General features: G+C 40.6%; 1 protein-coding gene across 1 annotated transcript in view; it reads right to left on the bottom strand.

Moving 5' to 3' along the window:
- The window catches only part of LOC116303075 (cadherin-23), a 36,028-nt gene extending 22,800 nt beyond the window's left edge, over window positions 1-13,228 (bottom strand). Inside the window, 15 exon segments of the mRNA XM_089035991.1 lie at window positions 216-454; window positions 745-958; window positions 960-1,050; window positions 1,547-2,085; window positions 2,087-2,151; window positions 2,527-3,193; window positions 3,617-3,903; window positions 4,402-6,192; window positions 6,750-6,954; window positions 7,541-8,382; window positions 9,209-9,910; window positions 10,160-10,417; window positions 10,932-11,114; window positions 11,618-11,872; window positions 13,156-13,228. Of these exon segments, the coding sequence (XP_088892117.1) occupies window positions 216-454; window positions 745-958; window positions 960-1,050; window positions 1,547-2,085; window positions 2,087-2,151; window positions 2,527-3,193; window positions 3,617-3,903; window positions 4,402-6,192; window positions 6,750-6,954; window positions 7,541-8,382; window positions 9,209-9,910; window positions 10,160-10,417; window positions 10,932-11,114; window positions 11,618-11,872; window positions 13,156-13,228 (6,411 nt within the window).
- Window positions 13,229-13,889: the final 661 nt, after the last annotated feature.

A 13,889-nucleotide genomic window follows, 5' to 3' on the forward strand; every position in this document is an offset into this window, starting at 1 on the left:
TCTGAACCCGACAACGATTCTTCAATTGAATATATAAAAAGAGAGAGACTTTGCGCAATCACTTGATGGCATTCTGACATGGAGCACAAAAATAGAGCCTCTTTCCCCTGGCAATCTGAGTTATTTTTCATGCCAACTAGATTAGACCAGATTCAATTGTTCCTGCCTTCTGTGATCGTTGTGATGGTGCAAGCCCCTAGAGAATGTAAACGAACCTTGTAATGACTTGGTGAGAATACCGGTACATTATCATTCACATCTGTAACTGTCACCACAACACTGACGTTAGTTGATCGCCGATCAGCGGTTACTGGATCGCTGTCATGAGCAGTGACCGTCAGTGTTGATGATGCGCTGGTTTCCCGATCAAGTTTGTTCTTGATGCGTATGATACCACTTGATCTGTCGATGTAGAATGGTGCTGATAATGGTAACAGGGAGTAGGATATCTCGCCTATAACAGATAGAATACGCATTACATGCTATACTCAACGAAATATCGATGTTTTGTATGACCTTGCATATTCTTGGGGGTGCTCATGTGAAGTAACAAAAGATATGACAGTCATCTTGGAGGACAGAAATTATCCAATATATGGGGACTACAATTGTGAAAATTGAATAAAAAACCCAAACAAACTGAACAATTTCTTAATATAGATTTTTTTCTGTTACCATTCTCGACGACTGTGTCTTTACAGCAAAATAAAACATATGATGTCAAAATCTATGTAAAAGATTTACCTTGCAGTCCATCATCCGCATCAGTGGCGGTGACCCTAAGCAATGACGTCCCAATGGCTGTGTCCTCTTGAACGCTATACGCGTAACTCGGGGATGTAAAAACTGGCGCATGCTCATTCACAGGCATGACGTCAATGGTAACCTCCACTGTTACGGATTTCTGTGTGCTGCTGGGACTGCTTGAGTCACGTGACTTGATAGTTATGACGTAAGAAGGACGTTGTTTCATAATCCAAAGCACGTGCTGTTCGAATAGTACCATTAGCATCCACTGATAGATCAGTATTTGTGTTACCACAAATAATGCTAAAAAAATGAAGCAAACATGGTTACAGCCATTTGTATTGCTACGCGGCCACCCCAGACAAAAATCTCGACGTGCACTTTGCAATAGACTGCCGTCAATCAAACACGTTGAGTGTGGCTCATAATGAACATTGTAAACAATAGACAAGTTTTGGCGACTTTTGAATCACACACGGGTGTAAATGATGCTAACGTGTTTGATTGACGGCAGTCTATTGCAAAGTGAACGTCGCGATTTTTGTCTGGGGTGGCCGCGTAGCAATACAGACGTCGGTAATAAACGTAAAAGCAGTAAAAAAAACTTCTTGAGCTTGTTTCGAAATTATGCTTTATCCGGAATGAGTTCTGCATAAAGAGTGCAAACATTGTTTTCCCCATTTACAATAATCTTACTGTAAGCTATATTTGAATTTAAAAAGATTTTAGTTTATTTTGGATCCAGAAGTCATTCAAAAACAAGTCGTCTTAAATTTCTTTTTAAATATCTACTCTGTACCTGAACACCAACAAGCCGTTGATTCCTTCATCGCTGTCAATACACGTAACCTGTACAACACTCGAACCAACCACTGCATCTTCACTGATGCTTGCCGCATAAAACGTTGGGCTACACACCGGATGATTGTCATTAACATCTGACACAGTTATCAACACTGTAGCATTTGCTTCGTTTGTACCATCCGTTGCTTTGGCTACCAGTGAATAGGACGACGCACTCTCTCTATCTAGAGATCTCATTATTGAAATCGCTCCACTGTCTGGAGTAATATGAAATATATTCCCATCATTTCCGCTTAAGATGGCATAGGATACGATCCCGTGAGCGGTATTCGAGCTGTCTGCGTCATTGGCAGTTACCCTGATGAGCTCTGAGCCCGCGATACTATTCTCTGCAACTGAGACCGAATAAGACCCACTGCTTGTGAATACTGGTATATGTTCATTGACTGGAGAGATGGCTATTATGACTGTAACTTGGGAAGACTTTGGAGCGATTCCCTTATCTGTGACAGTAACTGTTAATGAGTATGTCTGGAGTGGATTCGTAGTCCAGAGGCAGCACCGTGCTGATGTAACCACTGCTGGAGATGTTAAATGTACCTACGAAATATAGCAAAAACAGCCTGTGATTATAGGGAATATTTGCAAATTTGTGCAAGGCACTTAATCATTATCGGCACTACGCATTGTGTGTAAGGTATTTCAAGTTCTTGCCAATTAAAGTAAAAAAAAAATTTTTTTCACTTATTATCATGGGTTGGGGCTTGGTGAAGTGAAGTTGTTTTAAAACCTGTGATGCCATAGTCCCTTGTTTTCAAGTGAATCACTAGTCTATATAGCAACGTTAGAGATAAAAAGAATACAAATTGAGTTGAACTTAGATTGAATATCGATCTATCTAAGAGCTCGTTTTTGAAAAATCAATAAGTCACATCTTATTAGGTCTTTTCTAGCCTCTCTATATGCGTTCCATACCAGCAGAATTTCCATTCGTAATAGTATAGGATATCTCAGCATTGGACCCTTCGTCAGCATCACTGCAGTTCAACGTCACAACCGCACTCCCAGGCACCGCTGACTCTAGAACTGCAGGCGTCAATAAACTAGGGCTACATACGGGAGAGTTGTCATTACTGTCAACGATGTTGACTACAACAGTTGCCGTAGCACTTAAAGGGCTTCCGGTATCTCCATCTGTGGCAACAACTGTCAGTTGTATTTGTGAAGTAGTTTCATAATCTAAGTTTTTGCGAATTTCTATCAGTCCATTTGTCCTATCGATTGCAAAGTTCCCGTATGTATTTCCGCTAGTGATTGCATAAGTGACCTGGCCTTGTATTCCCCCATCTGCGTCATTCGCCGACACTGTTATGACGTCATGTCCAATTGAGATGTCCTCGACCAATGATAGTTGATATGTGTTGTTTGGGATGAATGAAGGTGCGTGTTCATTGATCCCTTGAATGTCAATGATAACAGATGTGGTAGTCTGCTTTGGTGGGCTTCCTGTGTCACTGGCTTGGATGTTGATTGTATAGAAAGACGTGGACTCATAGTCAAGCGCAGCTGAGGTGCTAATGACTCCAGTGTTTGAATCAATCGTAAACTTTCCACCATCTCCTGATGCTATGCTGTAAGTTACCTGATGGATAACAAAAGGGATGAGATTAGACCACCATGCGCCAATTGTGACGGTGCGATGATGATTATGAAGATAATGATGATGGTGATGATGATGATAATTATGAAGATGATGGTGATTATGATAATGATGATGATGATGTTATAACCGCGATGTTGGAAATAGAGTTAATTCTGGTGGTGGTGGTGTTGATGGTGTTAGTGATGATGGTGGTGGTTGTGCCGGCCGAAGTCGTGGAGGTCTCTGCTAGTGGTGGTCATGATGATGACGGTGATGATGATAAAGATAAATGTGGTAGTTATGATGATGGTGTTGATGATGATGGTAATGATGATGATCAGTATTGATAAGGGATAACTGTTAGTGATTGAACAAAAATAAGCAATAGAGGCGCATGGGTACGTACGATAGAGTTGCACTAACCTGGCCGTTATTATTAGCATCAATATCTGGACATGAAACTGTTATCACAGATAAACCAGTGGTCGCATTCTCTGATACAAAAGCAGTATAAACAGCCTGGCTACACACTGGACTGTTGTCATTTTTATCCGTTATTGCTATGGTAACGGTAGCTGTGGAGGACTGAGAACCCTTATCTGTAGCAGTCATAGTAAATACGTAGGAATCTTTTGCTTCTCGATTAAGGCCTACATTTGTGAATATGACCCCGGTGTTCTCATTGATGGTGAAATTGGAGCTGTCTGCGCCTGGAAGAAAGATTCAATACACAATAGAAACTACTACTAAAGGCAATCTATATTCAGCGACCAACCTTTTTTGTAGCCGCTTGACAATTCCCCAAGGGTGGCCGATTAAAAAAAAATCCTACTGTAAATTATCTTATTAAAGCCTTACATGTGACGTCAAAGGAGCTCAATTTGGAGGACAAAACAAAATTATTTTCAATCTCCTGAGAATTGCAAACCTATTGTTATGTCCTCCAAATTGAGCTGCCTTCCAACGTACTAGAAGGGGTCTTTAGGCCTCAAGAATAACGACGTACCATATTTTTATTTTTTGCTATTTTTTTACTATTGTCTTGATATTCTTAAAATATTTTTGACATTTAGGAATGTGAGAGTTTAGATATAAAACATAATTAGGGTAAGGGGCTACATCTTTAAGGCATACTAAGATCGATAAAAGCCATGATTAAAATAACTTAATACAAACGTGGGGTTATATAATGTAATGTGGCTTAGTACCTGAAATACTGTAGATAACCTTATCTCCAGAATCTGCATCAGTCGCCGTGACTCGTAACACGCTCGTCCCTGGGCTACTGTCTTCGGAAACATTCGCACCATACGATGCTTTATCGAATACCGGATAGTTATCGATTGCATTGACTACGGAGATGATTACAGTTGTTGTTCCAGTATTCCCGCTATTGTCAGTGGCGGTCAAGGTCAGAGAGTAGCTTTGTATTGATTCATGATCGATTGCAGACGCAGTTTGAATCAAACCACTGCTACTGATTGAAAAGTGCGTACTATCTGAGCCAGCAAGACTGTAGGTCAGCGTGCTGTCAATGGAATCTTGATCTGTGGCCGTGACAACCATTACCGAAGTGCCTGTTGCCGCGTTTTCTGTCACGTGACCATTATAAACCGCGCTTTCAAATATGGGAACCTCGTCGTTGAGGTCTACGAGATATATGGAAGCCGTAGTTGAGGTTTTTCCGCTCTTTCCGTCGTCAACTTGGACGTTGAGAGTATATGACGCTGTCTTTTCGTAGTTTAATTTTACAGCCGTACTTATAACTCCAGTACTGCTATGAATAGTAAAATCAGAACTCGTCATTCCTATAAACGAAAATATCAACGTGTCGCCATCTTGGTCTGTGGCCGAGGCTTGTAAGATACTTGTAGAAGAAGTGGTGTTTTCGTTAATAGAGACATTATAAGGTGCGGCACTGAAGACTGGAACATCATTAATGTTATTGATACTTATAGTCAATGGAGTCGATGTAGTTACTGTTCCATCGTTGACGTTGACTGTAAGTGAGTACGAGTTGATACTTTCAAAGTCAAGTGCTTGGGATGTGCTAATTATGCCGGTGTTGGAGATACTGAAGTGTCCGTTATTGGATCCACTAATAGAGTAAGTTAGTGTATCAGAAGAATCCTGATCTGATGCAGAAGTTTGGATCACTCTACTCCCAGACACAGTGTCTTCATTTATAGACACACTGAATGGAGTATTGAGGAACGATGGGGGGTCATTTTGATTGACAACATTGATTGTCAACGTGGTCGCGTTGGATCCACCGTTACCATCAAAAACAAGAACTGAAAGAGTGTAAGACGCCTTTGATTCGTAGTCCAATGCTTGCGTCAGGGTAACAAGGCCAGTCAGGTAGTTCAACAAGAATAAATCACTTCCAGGACCCGTTAGGTAATACCTTAGAGTACCATTATCAGCATCTGTTGCTGTAACTGTATAAACAGAAGCTGTAGCATTGTTCTCTTCTACTGACACTGTATAAGGACCATTAGTGAAGACTGGGCTATCATTGACATCGTTAACATTCACAGTCATTTGCTGGTTTATTGTAGTTGTCGAATCCGACACTGCTATAGTCAAAGAATACGAATTAATTGTTTCAAAGTCAAGGACCGCTGCAGTTTGAATCACCCCACTTGAGGAAATCTGAAAGTGTGAGCTATTGGTACCAGACAGAGAGTACGTTAGGCTATCGCTTATATCTTCATCACTGACTATTGCTCTAAAGACAGCGCTTCCAATAGCAAGATTCTCATTAACGGATGTAGTATATGGAGTACCCTGGAAGATTGGGTGGTCGTTCTGGTCTTGTACGTTGACTGTTAGGCTTGTTGTCGCAGTACCCCCGCGTCCATCTGATGCGTGAACTGTTAAAGTGTATAACGAGACTTGCTCGTAATTTAATGATGAAGCAAGTGAAACCACACCTGATGTCGAGTGTATGGAAAATGAAGTGCTTCCAGAGCCAGAGAGGGAGTACGTTATGGTGTCTGCGAAGTCAGAAAGAAAATAAACAAGTTAATGATTTGTTAAAAGATATTCGCCAAGATATTGTTGAAAACTGGTGGTGCTCTTTAGCTTTCATTTTATGCAAGCACCAAGAATACAAGGATTTCCCTTGATGCCACGTGGGAACCCTATGTGAAATTGCAGGTAGTTTTGTACGTGTTTTGTAGAGATATGATGCTATACGTTGTTTTCTTGCAATTTAAAGGAACGAGCCATAAATCGAGATGCGCGAACACGGAAGAACTTGACATTGCTGACAGCAAAATGTGCACAATTCCTAATCTTAGTTCGAACGTGTCCAAGCATTCAATTTATCGTTTGCGACTATTCACAGGATCAAAGGCATGAGACAAAGTCATTACAGCCCTTTTGGTGGTATTAACAAACGAGACTATTGTGAAATCGTTTGTTAAATACTACCAACGTATGACATAACGTGCAAACGGAGAATAGACAACAAATGGGATTTGAAAGCGTTTGCACAAGCGCCACATGGCACGAAGGGCAGAGAGCAAACAAGTTTACAGCTAATACTTACCAGAATCCTGATCCGTAGCAACAACTGTGTAAACAGTCGCGCTGATATCGTTCTCATTAACGCTAACATTGTAAGGTGCGCTGACAAAGGTTGGAGAATCGTTGCCATTAGTAACGCTGATAGACACTGGCGAGGTTACTGAGGTAGTGCCATCGCTTACTGTAACCGTCAACGAATAGGAACTTACGGACTCGTAATCCAGAACCTAAGTTCGAAGAAAAGAACAAACTTTATTTCAAAAATGAATTGGGAACTTGTAACTTGAGGCGACGTGACGCTTATATCTCTTAATCCCAATAGTTTTCTCATAAAGAACTCAACTACTCAGAGAGTATGGTCACATGACCTCTTAGTGCTAGTAGTTTATCAGTGGTTTGATGCAGAAGAACTTGAACTTGTATCACGCGTCAGCTGGCGTAAACTCATCCTGAAGCGTTTGAATGCGAATAAGTGCATACTTATTTTAGTCCATGACACCCATTGGAGCATAAGCAATCGATGACTTTTCTCGAGCCAGCATGGTAAATGTGCATCCTCGGGAACCCAGGGGTGAGATTCTGTCGCTCCTCTCTCGCTCCGCAGAATTTTTTTCAGGAAGTGAGAAACGAAAACTTTACCCCTGGGTTCCCAAGAATGTATGAAAGTAAAGCTACACAAGACAGATAAAAATCGTTTTCCCAGTCAACATGGCTGCCGCATGAGAAAGGTCTATAGCTATGCAGGGTGAGACATGAGAGGAATGATGAGGAAAACTTTCCCTTCAAGGAAATTAAAAATAACAGTTTCCTCACCTGAGCAGTTGTTATGACTCCAGTAGATCCACCAATAGCAAAATGGTTATTATTAGTACCACTCAGTGAATACGTCAAGATATCTGAAGTGTCTTCATCACTGGCTGTTACTTTCAAAACCTTTGTCCCTGATGACTGATTCTCTAGGACTTGAGTAGAATAGGGAGTTCCCAGAAACACTGGTGCATCATTCACATCATTGACCGTGATATTAAGATTCGTCGATGCACCAACTTGACCATCAATAGCATACACAGTCAAAGAATAGGAAGATAACCTCTCATAATCAAGAGCTCTAGTAAGGCTGACCACACCGGTTGAGGGGTTAACAATAAAATCTGCACTTCCGGTTCCGGTTAAGTAGTATGTAATGGTGTCAGAAGTATCAGCATCAGTCGCGCTTACAGTGTATACCGCTGACCCAGCATTATTCTCGTTCACGGTTGACGAATAAGGAGAGTTTGAGAACACCGGCGAATCATTTCTATCGATCACAGTTATGGAAATAGTTGTTGAAGTTGAAGCTGTTCCGTCGGATATCGATACAGTTAAGGAGTATGAGCTCGTCGACTCGTAGTCCAAAGTTTGTGCAGTTGTTATCAATCCAGAGCTCGAACCAATAGAAAAGTGTCCATTATTTGTACCTGATAAACTGTACGTAAGGCTATCGCCAGAATCTTCATCGAGAGCAGATATTTTCAATACACTGGTGCCACTAACTAAGTTTTCTTCAACTGTTGTTGAGTAAGGTGCCCCAAGAAATGCTGGTGAGTCGTTAGTGTTAGTCACAGTAATTGTTAGACTCGTTGTTGCTTCTCCGCCATTCCCGTCTGTTACCCTGACTGAAAAAGAAAAAGGATACTTGAATTTTGTTGCATAACGCATGTGTCAACATATTGAATAATTTTTGATTTGGACTATTCCCGTCCACAGAGCTCGAACTACCTTCTTCAATCATAGAGAAATTGAAACCTTTTGGCGAATACGAGAAGCAAAACCACGCAAAGCAAAACCTTGATTGTATGTACTATTTCCCTCCAAATACACTGAAATCCCGCATGAATTAAATCAATTTTGGTGTCGAAAGCAATACGCCTACGCTTCCTACGCTTTCCTACGCTTGTGCACTTTTGTAGTAGCCAAACACAAAGCATTTAAACAGTATGATTATAGAGTAGAATATGAACTCTATTTCATGATGGTGACACATGACAGTAGCTAAAATAAATCGCCAATTGCCCCTTGGTTTCTTGGAAGCCTAAAAAGGGACGTGGGCTCTGAAATCAAGAATGAACTCCCAAACAAACGTCGAGAAAATGTGGTACATGGATCTTCCCAAAAGGCTATCTCTCTTGATTAATCAAAAAGAAAAGGAATGGAAAGCTAAAAAACGCAAATAGCGCCTAATATTACTTGCGGGTGACTTTCATGAGGCTTTCACACTAGATCGATGCGCATGCGAATTCACTATCTGGAAGCTAACAGTACGGGCCTCAATGTAAACTACTGGTTTAACAGTATGTATGTTTTCCAACAATAAAAATCAAGTCCAATTACTGGGTTACCAAAATATTACTTCACGCGCCGCATTCCTTTAAATGAATTCAATTCAACAGTAGTGTCCCTAAAGTCTAAAGAAGAAGAAAACAAGCAAGATTTACCACTTACCTACTAGTGAGTAAGATGTCGCAGCCTCGTAATTTAATACTTTACTTGTTGTTACTGCTCCAGTCAGTGAATTGATAGAAAAATGTGTCGAACCAGCACCAGATACCGAATAAACCATTGAATTGCCATCGGCATCGATCGCGCTCACATTATATACCGTTGTACCAACTGCCACATCTTCTGCAACACTTGCGGTGTACGGAGTGCTCGGTAAGCTAGGGGCATCGTTTTTATTCACTACGGTGATAGATACAGTCTTAGTAACCGTTGCTACGCTGTCGGAGAAGGAAACTGTCAGGCTATAGCTTGATGTAGTCTCGAAGTCCAGGGTCTTGGCCGTCGTGATCATACCAGTGCTTGTGATATTAAAGTCTGAACTACCAGATATGCTGTAAGTAATCGAATCCCCGTCTTGATCTGTCGCTGATGTTTGAACCACTTTCGTCCCAACGCTAACGTCTTCATCTATAGTCGCAGCGTACAAACTACTAATTGACACAGGTAAGTCGTTGCTATTGGTTACGGTGACTGTCAGGGACGTTGTAGCCAAGCCTCCGTTGCTATCTGAAGCTGCGACTGTTAGAGAGTAGGACGATCTTCTTTCATAATCAAGCGCCTGGCTTAATGTGATGACACCGCTGGTCGCATGGATAACGAAGTCTGAACTTCCTGATCCAGATAGACTGAAAGATACAGTGTTGCCTAAAGATATAAATTCAAAAGAAAGATTTAAAATTATTGATCAATATATATATGTTTCTAAAGTGGTGAAAAGCGTGGTCTATTGTGTAATTACCAGAGTCGGCATTCGTTCCAGAGAAGTCATTTGGGACACGTTTCTTTTTCTTTCACACTATAAACACATCTTACTCTTTCGTTACATTTATGTTTCTTTTGTATATGTATATGCTATTATCGGGATCGGTTTTATTTTGAAGTACGTGAACATACCTGCATCGACATCAGTAGCAGATACGGTCACAACACTTGCACCAGCATCATTCTCAGCTACAGTAGCTGAATATGGCGCTGAACTGAACGTGGGGTTTTCATTGACGTCCGTCACTGAGATGATGACTGTTGCAGTAACAAACAGCCCTGCTATGTCTGCAGCCTTGATAGTCAGAGTGTAGGTTGACTTCGACTCGAAGTCAAGACTTCCTGAAACTTCTATGACGCCTGTACTCAGTACACTAAAACTTGAAGAGCCTAAAAGTCAATGAAAACCTAAATTATCAGGTGATATGCAATCAAGGCCGCTGTACAGTGGAAATATTAGGGAGTACAGAGAGAATAACGAGAGGCATAAAGTATGAGTAGACGCTGAAATTTGCCCCTCAATAGTTTTTATCCCCCAGCCCAATCCCCCCTCCCCTCTAGTCCAGAGACATGCATGGCATGCAAAAAAGTATGAAGTACGTCTTACTCTCTTGCTTTATGCTAATGCCGCTTTTCAACACTATTTGTGAACAGCCCATCACAGCCCGGATTAGAGTTGCTTTGTTGGTTCTCTCCTGTACCTCGAGGTTTTTTCTCCGATTTACTTTCCTTCACAAAAATCACCTTATAAACATTTCAATTTAATCTGGCGTCGACTGCGTGCTTTAGTGATAAGCCCTCTGGCTCGTTAGACTGAACATGCAAAAGGTCCCTACGTGATTGACGCAAACCTTTTTATTTGATTTTTTTACTGTCGTGTAAAATGGACCATATGAGTCCTCACCTGTCCCTAAGAGTGTGTATGCAAGAGTGTCACCACTGTCCACATCTGTCGAAGGTATCATGATAATGTCTGTCCCATTGACGCTGTTCTCACTGATGCTAGCAGTGTACGTGGAATGATCGAAGGCCGGCGCTTCGTTAACGTTGACAACATTGATTGTTACTGTAACTGTTGCCGTGAGACCTGGTTTAAATAGAATAAAAATCGGTCACTTAATATTGGGAGTCAGAAAGAAACAAGGGACAAAGGGGGAGAAGGACGAATGAAAAAGAGAACGAGGACTAAGAGGGGGGAAAAGAGGAGGAAGAAGAGGAGAACGAAAATAAGAGCAGAAGGAGGAGGAAGACAAAGGAGGAAAGGAGGAGGAGAGGAGGAGCTAGGGGAGGAGGAGGAGGAGGAGGAAAAAAGAAAGAAGAAGAAGAAGAAGAAGAAGAAGAAGAAGAAGAAGAAGAAGAAGAAGAAGAAGGCTAAAAGAAAGGCGATCGAGGAATAAGGAGAAGATCGAGGAAAGGGTTTGATAATGATGAGGAGGATCATGATAATGAGAATGAAGATTAAGACGAAGATGATGAAGAGGACGAGGACGAGGACGAGGACAGGGACGCGGACGAATAAATAATAATATCAAAGAGGATTTGTAAGAGAGGACGAGAGTGTAAATGAAAGAGAATGCGATTTCAATTTACCTGCAGCTGATGCTTGTATAGTCAAAGTATACGAATTAGTAGTCTCATAATCAATACTCTGCCCATTAGTAAGCACTTTTGTACCATCACTTTTCAATTTAAATGGCCCAGATGAGCTAGTAATGCTGTAAGAGATTGCATCCCCATCTGGGTCAATCGCCAGTATGGAAATCCCTGCAACCGTTGTATCTGCAGGAGAGTTTTCATTGATTGTGCCTGTGTACGAGAGTGCTGCAAACACGGGAGGACCAAGCCCTAGGAAAGAAAAGATTACGTTCTCACTTATTTATGTAGTATACCTCTATTAAGCAACCATCCTTTATTAAGCGACCATCCTCTAGTTAGCGGCCAGTTAGTCAAAGTCCGAAAGAGAGCCTTTGAGACTAAACCTCTCAAATAATACAACGATTGGTAGCCGCACTGTAGAGAACGAGTTGAACACTTCTGAAGTACGAATTGATCAATAATGTTTTTTGTTTGTTTTTTTTGGTTTTTTTTTTGGTGCTGGCAGCAATCTGTACGACTTTTATTCGGTATCGATCAAGAAGGAAAATTACAGGAGCAGCATGCTACCCAAAGCGGAAAGTGCGAACGGGACTCTAGGTCCCATGCTAGGCATTTGCGTTTGTCTTTCTAATAATTTTTGTATCGAAGTATAGACTTATCAATACCTCCTTTAGCAATTGTAAATGCACTGGCCTCATTTTTCCCCCTTACAAATCAAAATTGAATAGATAATTGCATGGAGTCTTTTTCCAAAGTTACTACTGAACCAATAAGGTGAGTGTTTGGAGAAGGGGGCGTTAAAGGGAGGGCGAATGGTAAACAGAGCAAAATGAGGTACAACAATGTGGTTCATTGTTTAGTATTCAACTTCGCTGCCGCTAATTTTCGTTGTTTTAGTATTCTGGTAGTGGTAGAGTCTTTTGAAGTAATTAGTTTTTTTTCTCGTTCAGTGTTAACTAGATTAAACATGAGTTCGATTAGTTACGGTTGGCATGGGCGCCGATTCAAAGATTGATTGACAAGCTAATACAGGACGTGACCATCTATTTCTTTACTTTAATTTTTTTGCTTTTCCAAGAGAAATGTATAGAGAAAGATGTGTAAACAAGCATTACACGTTAAACAAGCACAAACAAATAATTAAACTTAGTACCATTTTACAATTTACGAAGATACTGCCTTCGAGCTTGCATATTGAACGGAGTGAAAGACTACAAACAAACTTCCAAACGGTTGTATAGTGAACACTAAAATGTTATTTTAAATCGGATGTTTTCTAGTGCCATTTTACTTTTTCGGCATTGTAATAAAACACATGCTGAAAGGCAATCTTTCTTTGCATTATATAACTCTCGTAAAGCCTTTCTTATTAATTACACGGCCTAAAACATAGTCTTTCTTGCAAACTTGGACTACTACGTTTTGAATTGTAGAGAAAGTTTCTGATATTTGGCGTATTCTTCGACTCATTATGTCTTTAGAAAACTGTACAAATAAGAATAAAATGTGCTAATAAAATATTGTTTACTTACCGTATACTTTCGTCACAAAAATGAAAAGAAAAACGATAGCTAACGCAGCCCAAACACGATCAACTTTCGTCATTTTTCTTGCTCGAAAGTAAAGATATTTCTCGCCATTTCTTGTGAGCTCGTAGAAGAACTTTCTCTCAATTAAACTTCATACAGAGTTTATAAAACAACATGAATTCTTGCTGTCATTATTGGCATTCTCATATTGTAGTTTTGTACAGCTAACTAGAGTAATTATTACCTAGAACTGCGGTGCTTGAAGATTAAAGCTTTTTGACATATGTCCCTTGGGAGCTACAACACCACGAGCTTATGATGAACAAAGAATTTAGGATTAACATGGAAAAATTACTGGCTATAAGTGTTATTAAAAAGATACAGAAAGGAAAGCCGTTACCATGGCAGAGAAGAAAATCATTCCATGATTATCAAAAGATGAATATATGCGGAACGATGCAGACTGTGACGGATCTGCTTGTATCTCGACACTGCAAAAATTAAGATGCCGTTGTTTCTGCATCCATGACGACTTGCTTCAAACAGGGACCCCAAGGTATGGGTTTTTTTAAATATGAAACTCAGTTTCGCACATTTTCTCAATTCTGATTGGCTAACATTTCCCCTCCGGTTGCCGATGAGCTTTATAGGCCGATCCTTTTACTTACGTTTTTTTTTTTCTCATTAGCATAAAATTTTAAAAATTCAAGTTACGAGCAAACCGACTACAGAAATCG

Source organism: Actinia tenebrosa, unplaced genomic scaffold (genome assembly GCF_029948245.1).
Source record: "Actinia tenebrosa isolate PJP-AT-01 unplaced genomic scaffold, QUT_ActTen_1.0 PGA_scaffold3__52_contigs__length_22856419, whole genome shotgun sequence".
Taxonomy (NCBI): Eukaryota; Metazoa; Cnidaria; class Anthozoa; order Actiniaria; family Actiniidae; genus Actinia; species Actinia tenebrosa.